At 40.8% G+C, this 12,479-nt stretch overlaps 1 protein-coding gene across 1 annotated transcript in view; it reads left to right on the top strand.

Moving 5' to 3' along the window:
• SLC5A8 (solute carrier family 5 member 8) overlaps window positions 1-12,479 on the top strand; it is a 47,412-nt gene that overhangs the window by 5,164 nt on the left and 29,769 nt on the right. Inside the window, exons 2-3 of the mRNA XM_075552715.1 lie at window positions 3,314-3,379; window positions 5,512-5,563. Of these exons, the coding sequence (XP_075408830.1) occupies window positions 3,314-3,379; window positions 5,512-5,563 (118 nt within the window). The remainder of the gene's footprint in view (window positions 1-3,313; window positions 3,380-5,511; window positions 5,564-12,479) is intronic.

The following is a 12,479-nucleotide window of genomic DNA, read 5'->3' on the forward strand; positions in this document are numbered from 1 at the left end:
GGGAAAGGATGACTACTGGGACCGGCAGTTTAAAGATGAGGAAGCTGAGATTTGGCCAGGGGCTGAGAGTCAAGCGCTGGGAGTCAGGTGTAGGTGTGGAACCAGAGTTGGAGTCTTTCCCCAATGCACCATCCTGAGTTTTGTATCTTTCGCTCACTTTGTATTTGTGGAGGTTCTGCTTTGTGTCAATCCATGTCTTTATTTGTGGGGGTCCCTTTATGTATTTATTTACAATAATGTAATAGGCGCACAGATTCTGGCAACAAACGGCTGAGGTTTGTAGTGCGGAGCTACCAGACAAGAGGCTGCGTCCTCTCTTGGTGTCCTCTCTGAGCCCAGAGTCCCCATCTCCACTGGGGAGTACGCATAGTGTCCATTTCAACCAGTGGCCGGGAGGCCAGTGCACACAGCAAGTGCTCCATCTATGTCCATCAGGGTTACGGAGCGAAAACATTCGTTGTTCAACCCCTCTGTTTTACATTCTCCTAGTATCTGACAGACATCGACAATCTTCAACTTCGCTCTCTATGTGGTCATGACATTCAGGTTTTACACTCGAACTTCCTTCCAGCTCTGCAATTCTAAGTCAGTAAAAGACTATGATACTGTATGGTGGTTCTCAACCTGTGGGTCAGGACCCCTGGGGGGGGGGTTGAACGACCCTTTCACAGGGGTCTCCTAAGACCATCAGAAAACACATAGATACTTCACAATATATAATTACATATTGTTTTGTGATTAATCACTATGCTTTACTTATGTTTCATTATGTTCAATTTGTAACAATGAAAATACATCCTGCATATCAGATATTTACATTATGATTCATCACTGTAGCAAAGTTACAGTAGCAACGAAAATAATTTCATGGTTGGGGGGGTCACCACCACATGAGGAACTGTATGAAGGGGCCACGCCATTAGGAAGGTTGAGAACCACTGATATAGTACATACCATAGGAGCACTAACAAAATGAAGGTCAATCCTGACTCAGAGTGACCCCGTTTGTGTCACAGCAGAACTGTGCTCCCCAGGATTTTCAGTGCCTGCTTCTTGTTGTTTGTTTTGTTCTTTGGAAGTAGATCTCCAGTCATTTTTTTTCGGAGGTGGCTTTGGGTGGACTTGAACCTATAGCCAACCCTTCAGTTAGTTAGTCAGGGCAGCAGTGATCACAGTAACCATCTATGCTCCCAGGCCTAATATAGGGCCTCAAACTCAAACTCACTGCCACAGGGTTTGTGCTGACTCATAGCGACCCTGTAGGACAGGGGAGAGCAGTCCCTGTGGGCTTTTGAGACTGTAACTCTTTACTGGAGTCGAAAGCCTTGTCTTGTCTCCTTAATGTAGGACAGTAAAAAAACAAACCAATATGCCAGAAAAACCAAAAACAAACTCACTGCCATTGAGCTGATGCCAACTCACAGTGACCCTCTAAGCAGATGATAAAGATTGAGGCGGTGACTCTGGGGAAGAGCAAAGCTGTTCTTAGCTGTGGCTCAATGGGTGAAAGAAAGACTGATTCAGTGAAGATCTAATAATGAGAGTGGGAGGGAGGGGTCTGCTCACAGTAGTTAAGCTACAATGCGGTTTATTGCCAACAGCAAGGTGTGCCGATGTCTTGAAGCCGTGGACAACAGTCTTTTGTTGTTTGTGAGGTCTTATAGAAATGTGTCTGATCTCTGAAGTGTTATCTCATCCAACTCGCCTACTTGTTTAAATTTGTAAACTAGGGATATATATTAGAAATAGCGTTTCATCTTCTGCAGCTGTAATAGAAACCTCAAAACTTAAAAAAAAAGAAAAAGATAGCAGATTTTGAGAAGAGGAGAAGGAATTGGCAGGGTCCTTGGTTCTGAACAGAAACTGACTTGGGCTGGTGTCGATTTGAAATAAGCCTGGCCAGGAGAGGGGAGTGGATCACAGCGCCAAGGAAAAGCTGAAGGGCCAGCCCCAGCAAGGACAGAGCTGAGGCAGCCTCTTCCTGACACCTCGGGCTGGCTTCAGTCCGCCCTCATCGCTTTCCGACTTCCTATCTCAATTTTAAAGACTCCAATACCCACTGGGAAGAGAGACAGTGACTGAGCTGGCCCTTTTGGTAGAGGACGTTGATGGACAGCTTATCACAACTGTCTACAGGGGGAAAGGGGACATTAAAGTGGTAGATATTCAGAGAAAGGGGGGGGTAATAAAAGAAAGGGGAAAACAACAGATGTTGCACTCTAAAAAAACCCCACAAAACCCAATTTCATGTATGTAACATTCTGGAAGAGGTGGAAAACCGATCAGTGCTTGTTTAGGCCCTTAGCTCTGGGCAAAGAATTTGACCCCAAAGGGAGGGTTTCTGGCACGATGAGAATTTTCTATGTCATGATTGTGACAGAGATTACTTTAATTTGCATGTGTGCTAAAAAACCATTAAGATGTACTGCCAAACCCAAGAATCCCTTTTACTGTGCTGAAATAATAGTAAGGTGAAAATAGAGTACACAGGTCAGTTACAAAGTGGCCTTACATTCCTAACGCCTTGACTTCCTACGGTCCCTGGCACCAGTGGCTTGCACTCAACTGCTGAAGGGTGGTGATTCAAACCCACCCACGGAAGAAAGGCCTGACAACAAAAGCTCATGGAGGAAATATATGTGGATTAAGCCTCGGATGGATCCCCCTGACCATAGATCAGGGGTGGGAATGGCCGTGCTATCATGCGGAGTGCATTGGAAAATGGGTTATTACAGATGCGGCTAGGTTAAAATCGAACACATTATCATTTGATCTCCCTTTTGACCCATTTTAAGCTTGTTCTACTTCTTAATTGTTATGCTTTTTTCATTTAAGGTTTTACTCTGTTTTCTTTTGCTATTAGTAGTTTTTGGGGATTTTTGGTATGTTTTTCTGTATATGAAATCCAGGATAGATAAATCCATGGAGACAGTACCTGGATTAATGGTTTCTTGTGGGTATAGCAGGGGAGGTTGGGGGTGGGAGGTGGGGATAGGGAGCTAGTAATAATAAGTAAACGAAATAAGAAAATATTCAAAAATTGATTGTGGTGATGCTTGCACAACTCTTCTTAATACGATCGAACTGTTGAATTGTATGAGATGTGAATTATATGTCAATAAAACCATCAAAAAAGAAAGAAAACCCGATGGGGCAGCTCTCCTCTACAGCACCTGGGGTCGCCAAGAACCAGAATTGACACAGTCGCAAGAGGTTTGGTTTGGGTCTTACTTGTTAAGCTGTGGATTATAGGCTGGAAAGCTGACAGAAGTCATGCACACTAACCTTTTTATCACCCCTCTTTTGGAAACAGTATTTAGAACTCCGATTCAACAAAGTTGTTCGTCTCTGCGGAACTATTCTCTTTATTGTCCAAACAGTAAGTAGCACTTACTCAGTGTATCTTTTGCCAGCTAAAATGTTTTCAATCACGGCACTAGACTAATCTTGCATGGGAAATACTTCCATCAAAGACAAAAAAAATAGAGGTGTTGAACCTGTGAGGAAGTAATAAAAGGAGAAACGCTTTTCACACCTAGCCTCAAGATCCTTAAACAATGTTCAGCACACACTTTGCTTCAAGTCTTGGAAAAAGGGAGTGACTTAAGTGGCACTTACATGTATTGATAAAGCCACAGGTATGATGGTGCTGTAGGAAAATGTGTTTCAGGTATTCTACCAGAGTGACCGTGGGCATTCACTGAAATGACAGGTCAGAGGGGGGTGCTGTAGGAACTGATGTTAGGAATTCTGGCAACTGGAAGGCAGGTTGCCTGGTTCACAGTATTTTTGTAGCCAGACAAGGAATAAAGATGAAATAGGGCATATGAAGATTGAGAAATAATTTTTCTTATTTATCTCGCTTTCAAAATTGCACCTATTCAAGCAACAGAATCATAACATCAAGAGGAGCTTTTAAAGTCAAATACAGAATCTATACTTGCATATTTCAGAAATATGCAAGAATAAGTTTAATGACATGAGTGGAAATCAAGGACTTGCTGAGAAGTTAGTGATAGAAAATGCCGCCCACTCTTCATTCAGATTGCTGGAGTCTCATTATGGTCATTGGCACACCTATCTCTCTCTCTATCTATCTATCTATCTATCTATCTATCTATCTATCTATCTATCTATCTATCTATCTATCTATCTAATTCTTCCAAGCATTTACGCATTGTAGGGTTGGGTCTGGTGATGGAGATGAGGAAGGAATTTCCTTTCTCATCCCTAATAACAGTTCTCTTTATTGAAACAAAACCTAACTGAATACCTTCAACAATGAAGACAAAGTGCCTTTATAAATTATTTAACTCAATTTAATTTTATAGCTTGGTAAGTCACAGTCCTTCCACTGCATCATGATCTAACAAGTGCAGTGCACGCAGAAGGCGGCTTTGGTGGAGCAGAGAAACTGACACAGAGCTGAGGCCGGTAGCTTGAATTTGTTAACTTTCAGATCTTCTGAGAGAAGGTCCCCGGAGAAGGACATCATGCTTGCTAGAGGGGCAGCAAAATAAAAGGCCCTCAATGAGATGATGGACACAGTGGCTGCAACCATGGGCTCAGAGATAGGAGTGACTGTGAGGATGGCACAGGGCAGGGCAGGGTTTTGTCTGTTGTGCACAGGGTGCCAACTTGGTGGCACTGAGCACCAACAACAGACCCTCTGTGGATCCTTGTTAGGAAGGAGAGTAGGGACAAGCATTAGGAAGTGATGTTTGGACAAATTTTCAACGTTCAGGTTGGACATAATAATAGCTGTGGACAGCTGGGTTATTCTTTCAAAAAGAGGCTGTGTTTGCATATCCCTTTGAAGGACCGCTCTCCTTCCATGGATCCACCTTGGTTATCTAATCAAACATTCAAGTAGCACAGAAGATGCCATTTTTATAATCAGAGAATTACATTCTACTTGCTCTGTTTGAAACATGAAGCGAATTGATAATGCTATTCGGAGGGGAAAAGATCTATTTATCTTGTATATGCCTGTATCCTAACTTAATGCATACTTGTTAAACGTATGAGTAAAAACATAACAAAAAGAGGGAAAGCACTTGCCATGGCTTAAAAAAATTTTTTTAGTGCAAATTAGGGCACTAAGTTTTTTTAGTGCTTTTGTTTATTGATAGTCCTATCAACGTTACAGACCCATCTCTTAAAATTTCACTGTTTTCCCAGATAATTATGCAATCAGATAACTGAAAGAACCAGCTCCCCTTTGAATTATCTTCTCCAGTGGGTTTATGTCTCAGAAAATTGGCTTCATTTGAATCAAGCACCACATTAAAAGTCCACCTTCTTACACAAAAGTAGGCATTTATAGATAACCTATGGCCATGCCACAAGCAGAAAAGGAGAATCAGCTTCCTTTAAGTAGCATTTCTTAAGTTCTATACAGATTTTATTGTCTATATTGAATTTTAAATTCATACTTGAATTTATAGGAACACTCAATATTTGATTGCAGTAATTCATACTGTTTATATGACTTTCTTTTTTCCCCTTTAGATTCTGTATACTGGAATTGTTATTTATGCTCCTGCCCTGGCTTTGAATCAAGGTACATTTTGAGTTGTCAATGATATAGCTCATCTTCTGGGGTTCAACATTAACACCTTTATCCTCCCTTTGGGGAGATAGGGAGGGGAGGAATGCACCCAGGACCTTTCCACAGCTTTATGAGGGGCTGGGCTGGGCTGGGTCCAAGGTCTAGGGGACTTTTTGCTTTCCTGGATTGATAGCTCCAAAAGATTACTCAGGGCGACATCCCCTCTGGGATTCTCCGGGATGTGCAGGTCAGCCAGCACCCCACCGCCCCGTGCCTGCAGAATGAGCGACCTCTGCAGGTGGAAGCAAGAATTACTGTGCTTCCTCCTTGGGACCCGGAGCCCATCTCCAAAAGCCTTTTATGGATTTCTGCTCAGAGCCATTGAAGAATCTGGCAGAGTGGTTTTCTTGTGGACAAAGAGGGAGAGAGAAGAGGAGAGGGAGAGACGTGGAGAGAGGGGGAGGGAGGGAGAGTGAGATAGAGGGGGAGAGGGAGAGAGAGAAGGAGGGAGGGCGAGAGAAAGAGGGAGAGAGAGAGAGGTTGATTGGGACTTGGTGGTGTAGTAGCTGCGTTGGACTGTTGACTGCTAACTACAAGGTCAAAAGTTCGAAACCTGCTCTGAGGGAGAAAAAGAAGGCTTCCTACTCCCTAAGGCATTGCTGCCTAGGAAACCCACAGGGGCAGTTCTATCCTGCGCATGAATCAGAATCGCGCCAATGGCGGGGAGTTTGAGACAGACTCGGCTATAAAGCTGTGACCGCTCAGTCAGCAAAGTTGCGTTTTAGTCTTATGTACTCAAAAGGCGTTGGGAAAACCCCATATCCTTTGAATTCTTCTCCTTAAGAAATGAGTTTCTCTCCAACACTTCCCTGTATAATGGACAGATGGACTCTGATGGGAAGAATGTGGTGCAATTCTTGGAGCTAATAAAATAGGAGGAAAATTGCTTGCTCTGCTCGTGTTCGAATTGCTTTCGGAATAGGTATGATAGCAGTCTTCATCTTATTAAAACAAAACAAGACGTTTTACTGTAAATCAGTTGAAGGTTTGCAGCACAGATGAATTTTCCATGCAACCAGCCATTCACATTTTATTTTGTCTCCTGGATTACCATCCCACGATGTATCCTCACTCCTTCCACTTCCTCCAGGCGTTTTCTGTGGCCATTTTTTTTCCTTCTTTCCCAGCCCATCTGAATTTTACCCTTGGGCAAATGCTGCCCTTCAAAAAAACAAAAAAACGTAAATGGCCGGCTTTACTAAGGTGTGCATACCTTCCTAGTGCTATTGTTTGCCTTGTAGACGTGTCTGTTATTTGGCTGAAAACTGAGCTACGGGTGTGAGTTCATTGCCAGGCTTGAAGGGTGACCAGAATTCTAAAGTGCAACAGTATTCTTAGTAAGAAAATCTCTGCTTGCACCTCATGCTCCTGAATTCTGAATGCCCGGTATGTCCCATGTCCATGTCATCAACATCATAAATAGATCACTTGATATGTCGAGAACTTGAGTCATAAACTTCATAAGTTACCTATTGACTTTACGGTATAGTTGAGATGTTAGCTTTAGGTTGCATAGCGCAATTCTGGGAATAGCCAGAGCACCGATTCAATCTGTGTAGAAACCAAGGACTCTGTTCTTATTGACCTTGTGCCACTCCCTTCAAGTAAGTGAGATTACACTTTGACGATTGAAAAAACAGGTGCGTATTTTATGTCAGACACGGAAGTAGGCTCAGGCATCGACAACACTAGCCATGGATCAGATGCTCAGTAAAAAGTTGTACAGCTGAGTTGGAACTTTGTATTCTCTAAAGCTAATCTTCCAGAATTTTTTTTAATTTATGGAAATTTTGAAACACATGCAAACCTAGAGAGACTACTGTATTGAAACCCTCTTGTACTCATCAGCTTGGAATAAACTATATGGCAATGAGTTTGTTTGTTTTATCTTATTAATGGGCATTTGAGTTGTTTCCAGTTTTAGGCTATTATGAATTAAGGCTGCTAAAAACATGCTTGTATAGGCTTTTGCTCTTTTTTTTAAACATCTATTTCATTTATAGTGGTTGAATGCCTAGAAATAGTACCAGGTTGAACATGTCTGTTCCAGTTCATAGAGCGTATATGTAAGAAATTGGAAAGAAACTGCCAAATTGTTTCTCAAACATGAATATTCTCAAGTATGATTTTAAATGCCTATCCTACAGTTTCAGTTATTTCATTTTGAATTTTCCCCAATATTAGTTGAATAACAACAATAGCTGACATGAACTGCTATTTTATTGCAGTTTTTATTGATATTGAGCTTACCAGCAAAAGACAAGTGACAGACAAGTAATCAAATAAAATGTGGCAAGAGATTTGAACCGACGCTTTATATGGCAAATAATCCTCCAGCCCATTTACCCAAGCTTTTCTAAAATTCTCAGTGATGTTTGATTGTTTTGGATGTTGAGATCTTGCACATATCCCACATCTCAGAATCCTCCATAGGTAATTGATTTTTTTGATGCTGGTTCAAATGCTTTAAAATGCTCCTAATCATTTATCACTATGATGTAAAAATACAATGTTCTAGCTCTCTATTCTGAAAACTTGCTACTTTTATTCACTAATTCTAGAAAGCTCTTGTCAGATTCCTTAGGATTTTCAGATTGTTTGAGTAGTAGCAGTTTATCGTCTTCATTTCCAGTACTATGCATTTGAGTTCAGTTTCTCTTGTTTCTGGCAGAAGCAGGAGGCCTTCTGTGAAGATGTATGGCCTCAGAGACCCAAAGGGGCAGTTCGACTTTGCCCAGGAGGGTAATTTTAAGTCAGAACAGAGTTGATGGCAGTGGGTTTAGCTTTTTGTTTATTTTTTCCCTCTAACATTATTTTATTAATATATATCATATTATTCCATAGTTCAGTCATATCAGGCAGAATTGTATAATTGCTACCACAATTGGTTCCCAAACATCCTTTTTTTACATGGGCTCCTTGATGTCGTCTCCCTTCCCTCCCCACCCCCTGAACGCCCCCTCCCTCTATAAATTTTATTCTACTTGCTGTCTCTATAGGTTCATCAATCTTGGGTTTCATATACTGAAAAATGGACAAACATGTAACACAACTTCAAGAGGGTGCTCTCCAATGACGTGACACCTCTGAGATACATCCTAATAGGAACAAGTAAAAACCAAACAGAGCAATACAAACCAAAGATACAGACAATTTATGACACCAGATCAGGTCCAGCATGCATTGTGGGTGGGGGGAATCAGTTGACAAAGTTTTAATTGTTCAAGTAAGATTTACACCTTTGATCATCTATACTCATCTCTCCAAAACTCTCTGTTTAGTTACTTTACTAGCTAGAACCTCAAGGAAAACATTGTATAGAAGCCATGATTGTATGTATCTTGCCATCTTCTTAACCTCGGGAGGAAAGTATCTAAAGTTTCATCACTAGTTTTTTATTTCATTTATTTTATTTGTGGGGCAACTTGAAATCAAATCTAGGTTTGTCTGACTCCAAAGTCTAACTATTTTCAGAACAATAGTTTGTCTTTCATTCTATTATAACATTTATCAGCATCGATTTTACATAAAACACACACCAGGTCCCAGCATCAACTAGTCTTTTTAAAAATGATTGTTGAACGAGGTCTAAATTTTAATCACACTACTCCATGGTTAACTCATTTTGATGCAATGAAGTCATAGTATCAAACACTGACCATATAGTAGAGCCTGTGTCTTGGACCCTGAACACTTGGCGCGGTTAACGAGACATATTTTTTAATGATATTTTATTGTGTTTTTGGCGAACACTTACACAATGTATTAACACTCTTTATGTAAATTATTCTATGTCATTGGCTGAAACCCTGTGTACTAATCAGCTTATATGTACAACATGTCAGCAGTCTCATTGCTTCCAGTCCCTTCTTATCTTTGCTTTGGGGTCACCTTTGACTCTTTGATCTCATAAGCAGCAGATGACTCACGGTGATATTAAAGCCAATCTGTTATTTGACTAGAAGGTGATCTACAGAATTAGGTCACATTCATGTTTCAAAGGGATATTTAGGCAACTGTCTCAATGTTTCTCTAGTCTGTATCAGTCAGTAATTCTTGCCCCCCTTTTTACTTAGCAATGTGAATTTTGTTCTATATATTTTGCACCTTATCAGAGTAGTTAGAAATAGTTGAACACCGTCTAGTTCTTCTGGTCTTCAAAGACGTTGTGGTTCAGATGTCACCACTAGTTTCGTTGGCTGTACATTTTTCATAGATACCCTTTATCAGATTGAGGAAATTCCCTTCTCTTTCTAGTTCGCTGCTAGCTTTCTTTTTTTTTTTAATCTAAAAAGGAAATCATTAACGACTATTTTCTTAAGCTATTAAGGTGATTTTTTTTCCTGTTAATGCAGGCCATTAATTTTGTCAAATTTTCCAGATTCTTGGGTGTGCTGATTGCATGAGTCATCCAATGCTCCCACTTTTCTCTTTATATTGTAAACAGGTAGTTAGCTCTAGATGCTTTATTAAAAAATCATTTTTATTGGGGCCTCTTAGCTCTAGATGCTTTATTAAAAATCATTTTATTGGAGCCTCGTACAATTCTTATCACAATCCATCCATCATTGTGTCAAGCATATTTTTACATTTGTTGTCATCATCATTCTCAAAACATTTCCTTTCTACTTGAGCCCTTAATATCAACACCTCATTTCCCCCTCCCTCCCCACTCCCCCTTCCTCATGAACCCATGATAATTTCTAAATTATTATTATTTTTGTCATATCTTACACTGTCTGATGTCTCCCGTCACCCACTTTTATGTTGTCCACCCCCCAGGGAGGTTATATGTAGATCCTTGTAATAGGTTGCCCCTTTCTACCCCACCTTCCCTCCACCCTCCCAGTATCACCACCCTCACCACTGGTCCTCAAGGGATCATCCATCCTGGATTCCCTGTATTTCCAGTTCCTATCTGTACCAGTGTATAGTCTCTGGTCTAGCCAGATATGTAAAGTAGAATTGGAATCATGATTGTGGGAGTGGGGTGGGGGGGGCAGAAGCATTTAGGAACTAGAGGAAAGTTGTATGTTTCATCTTTGCTACCTGGCAACCTGACTGGCTCATACCCCCCCCCCCCAGGTGACCCTTCAGTAAGGGGGTGTCCAGTTGGATCTACATGTTTTATGATAATCTCATTTAACTTCTTAGAAAGGATATTCCTTGTGCATATGTAAATATATTTATATATGACAATGGGGAAATAGATCTATGTGCATATATTTATAGGTTTAGTATTAAGGTAGCAGATAGACATTGGGTCTCTACTCAAGTACTCCCTCAATGCAAGAACACTTTGTTCTATTAAACTGGCATTCCATGATACCTTCCCAACACGATCCCTAAAGACAAAGCGGGTACATAAGCAAATGTGGTGAAGAAAACTGATGGTGCCCAGCTATCAAAAGATATAAAGTCTAGGGTCTTAAAGGCTTGAAGATAAACAAGTGGCCATCTAACTCAGAAGCAACAAAGCCCACATGGAAGTAGCACACCAGCCTGTGTGGTCCTGAGGTGTCGATAGGATCAGATATCAGGTCTCAAAGAACAAAAAAAAATCATATCAATGTGAGTTCAGAGTGGAGACCCAAAACCCATCTGTAGTCAACTGAACATCCCCTTACAGAAGGGTCGTGGGGAGGAGACGAGCCATTCAGAGTGCAATATAGCACTGATGAAACCTACAACTTTCCTCCCCTCCACTATCATGATCCCAATTCTACCTTACAAATCCGGCTAGACCAGAGCATGTATACTGGTACAGGTAAGAGCTGGAAACACAGGGAATCCAGGACAGATGATCTTTTTCAGGACCAATAATGAGAGTAGAGATACCAGGAAGTTAAGGGGAAAGTGGGGGATAAAGGGGGAACCGATCACAATAACCCTCCCTCCCTGGGGGACAGACAACAGGAAATTAGTTGAAGGGAGACATCCGACAGTGTAAGTCATGAACAAATAATAATAATTTATAAATTATAAAGGGTTCATGTGGGAGGGAGGGTGGAGGAGGGAGGGGAAAAATGAGGAGCTGATACCAAGGGCTCAAGTATAAAGCAAATGTTTTGATAATGGTGATGGTGACAAATGTCCAAATGGATGGATTGTGATACGAGTTGTATGAGCCCCCAATAAAACGATTAAAAAATATTCCTTTGGAAAGCACAAAAGGTCAGCTTTCTTTAAAAGAAAAAAATTAAAAACTTACTGCCACTGAGTGGATTCCAAATCATAGGGATTCTATATAGAATTTCCAAGGCTGCAGAGCTTTATGGTGGCAGATAGCCTCAACTTTCTCCCACGGAGTAGATGGTAGGTTTGAACAGCTGACTATGAGTTTGCAGTCCAATGTAAATGTTCATTTATATCCATAAGCTAGATTTTCTAAGTATTAGAATTCAGTAATTCCTTCTTTATTAATCAGATGGCACACTTCTATAAAAGCAACTTTCTCTTTGTTTACCCCGAATCTAGTTTGTATGGGAAAGCCAAGATAAATGTCCTATTTTATCGTTTATTTGGCACCTTTTAAAATAATACATTGGGTCTCTCCTAGCTCCCAAAGATAATAGAGAGTTAAAAATTTCATAATGAAATAATGGGTATTTCATATTATTATATTCATTATTTTTGATGTTCAAGTGGTCCCATTTTTGGGGACCAGCTTCCTCATGTTGTGTCCTGACATCTTTTGACAGGGATCCAATAGATTTAAAGCTCCTTTCTTCCTGGGATGGCGGGGCAGGGGACAAAGGTGGGAGACACACACACACACACACACACACGCATGCACACACACACACTCACGTACACTCTGAAAATTTTGGATATAGGATATTTGCATGACATCTTATTTCATGGTAGT

Source organism: Tenrec ecaudatus, chromosome 6, assembly GCF_050624435.1.
Source record: "Tenrec ecaudatus isolate mTenEca1 chromosome 6, mTenEca1.hap1, whole genome shotgun sequence".
Lineage (NCBI taxonomy): Eukaryota > Metazoa > Chordata > Mammalia > Afrosoricida > Tenrecidae > Tenrec > Tenrec ecaudatus.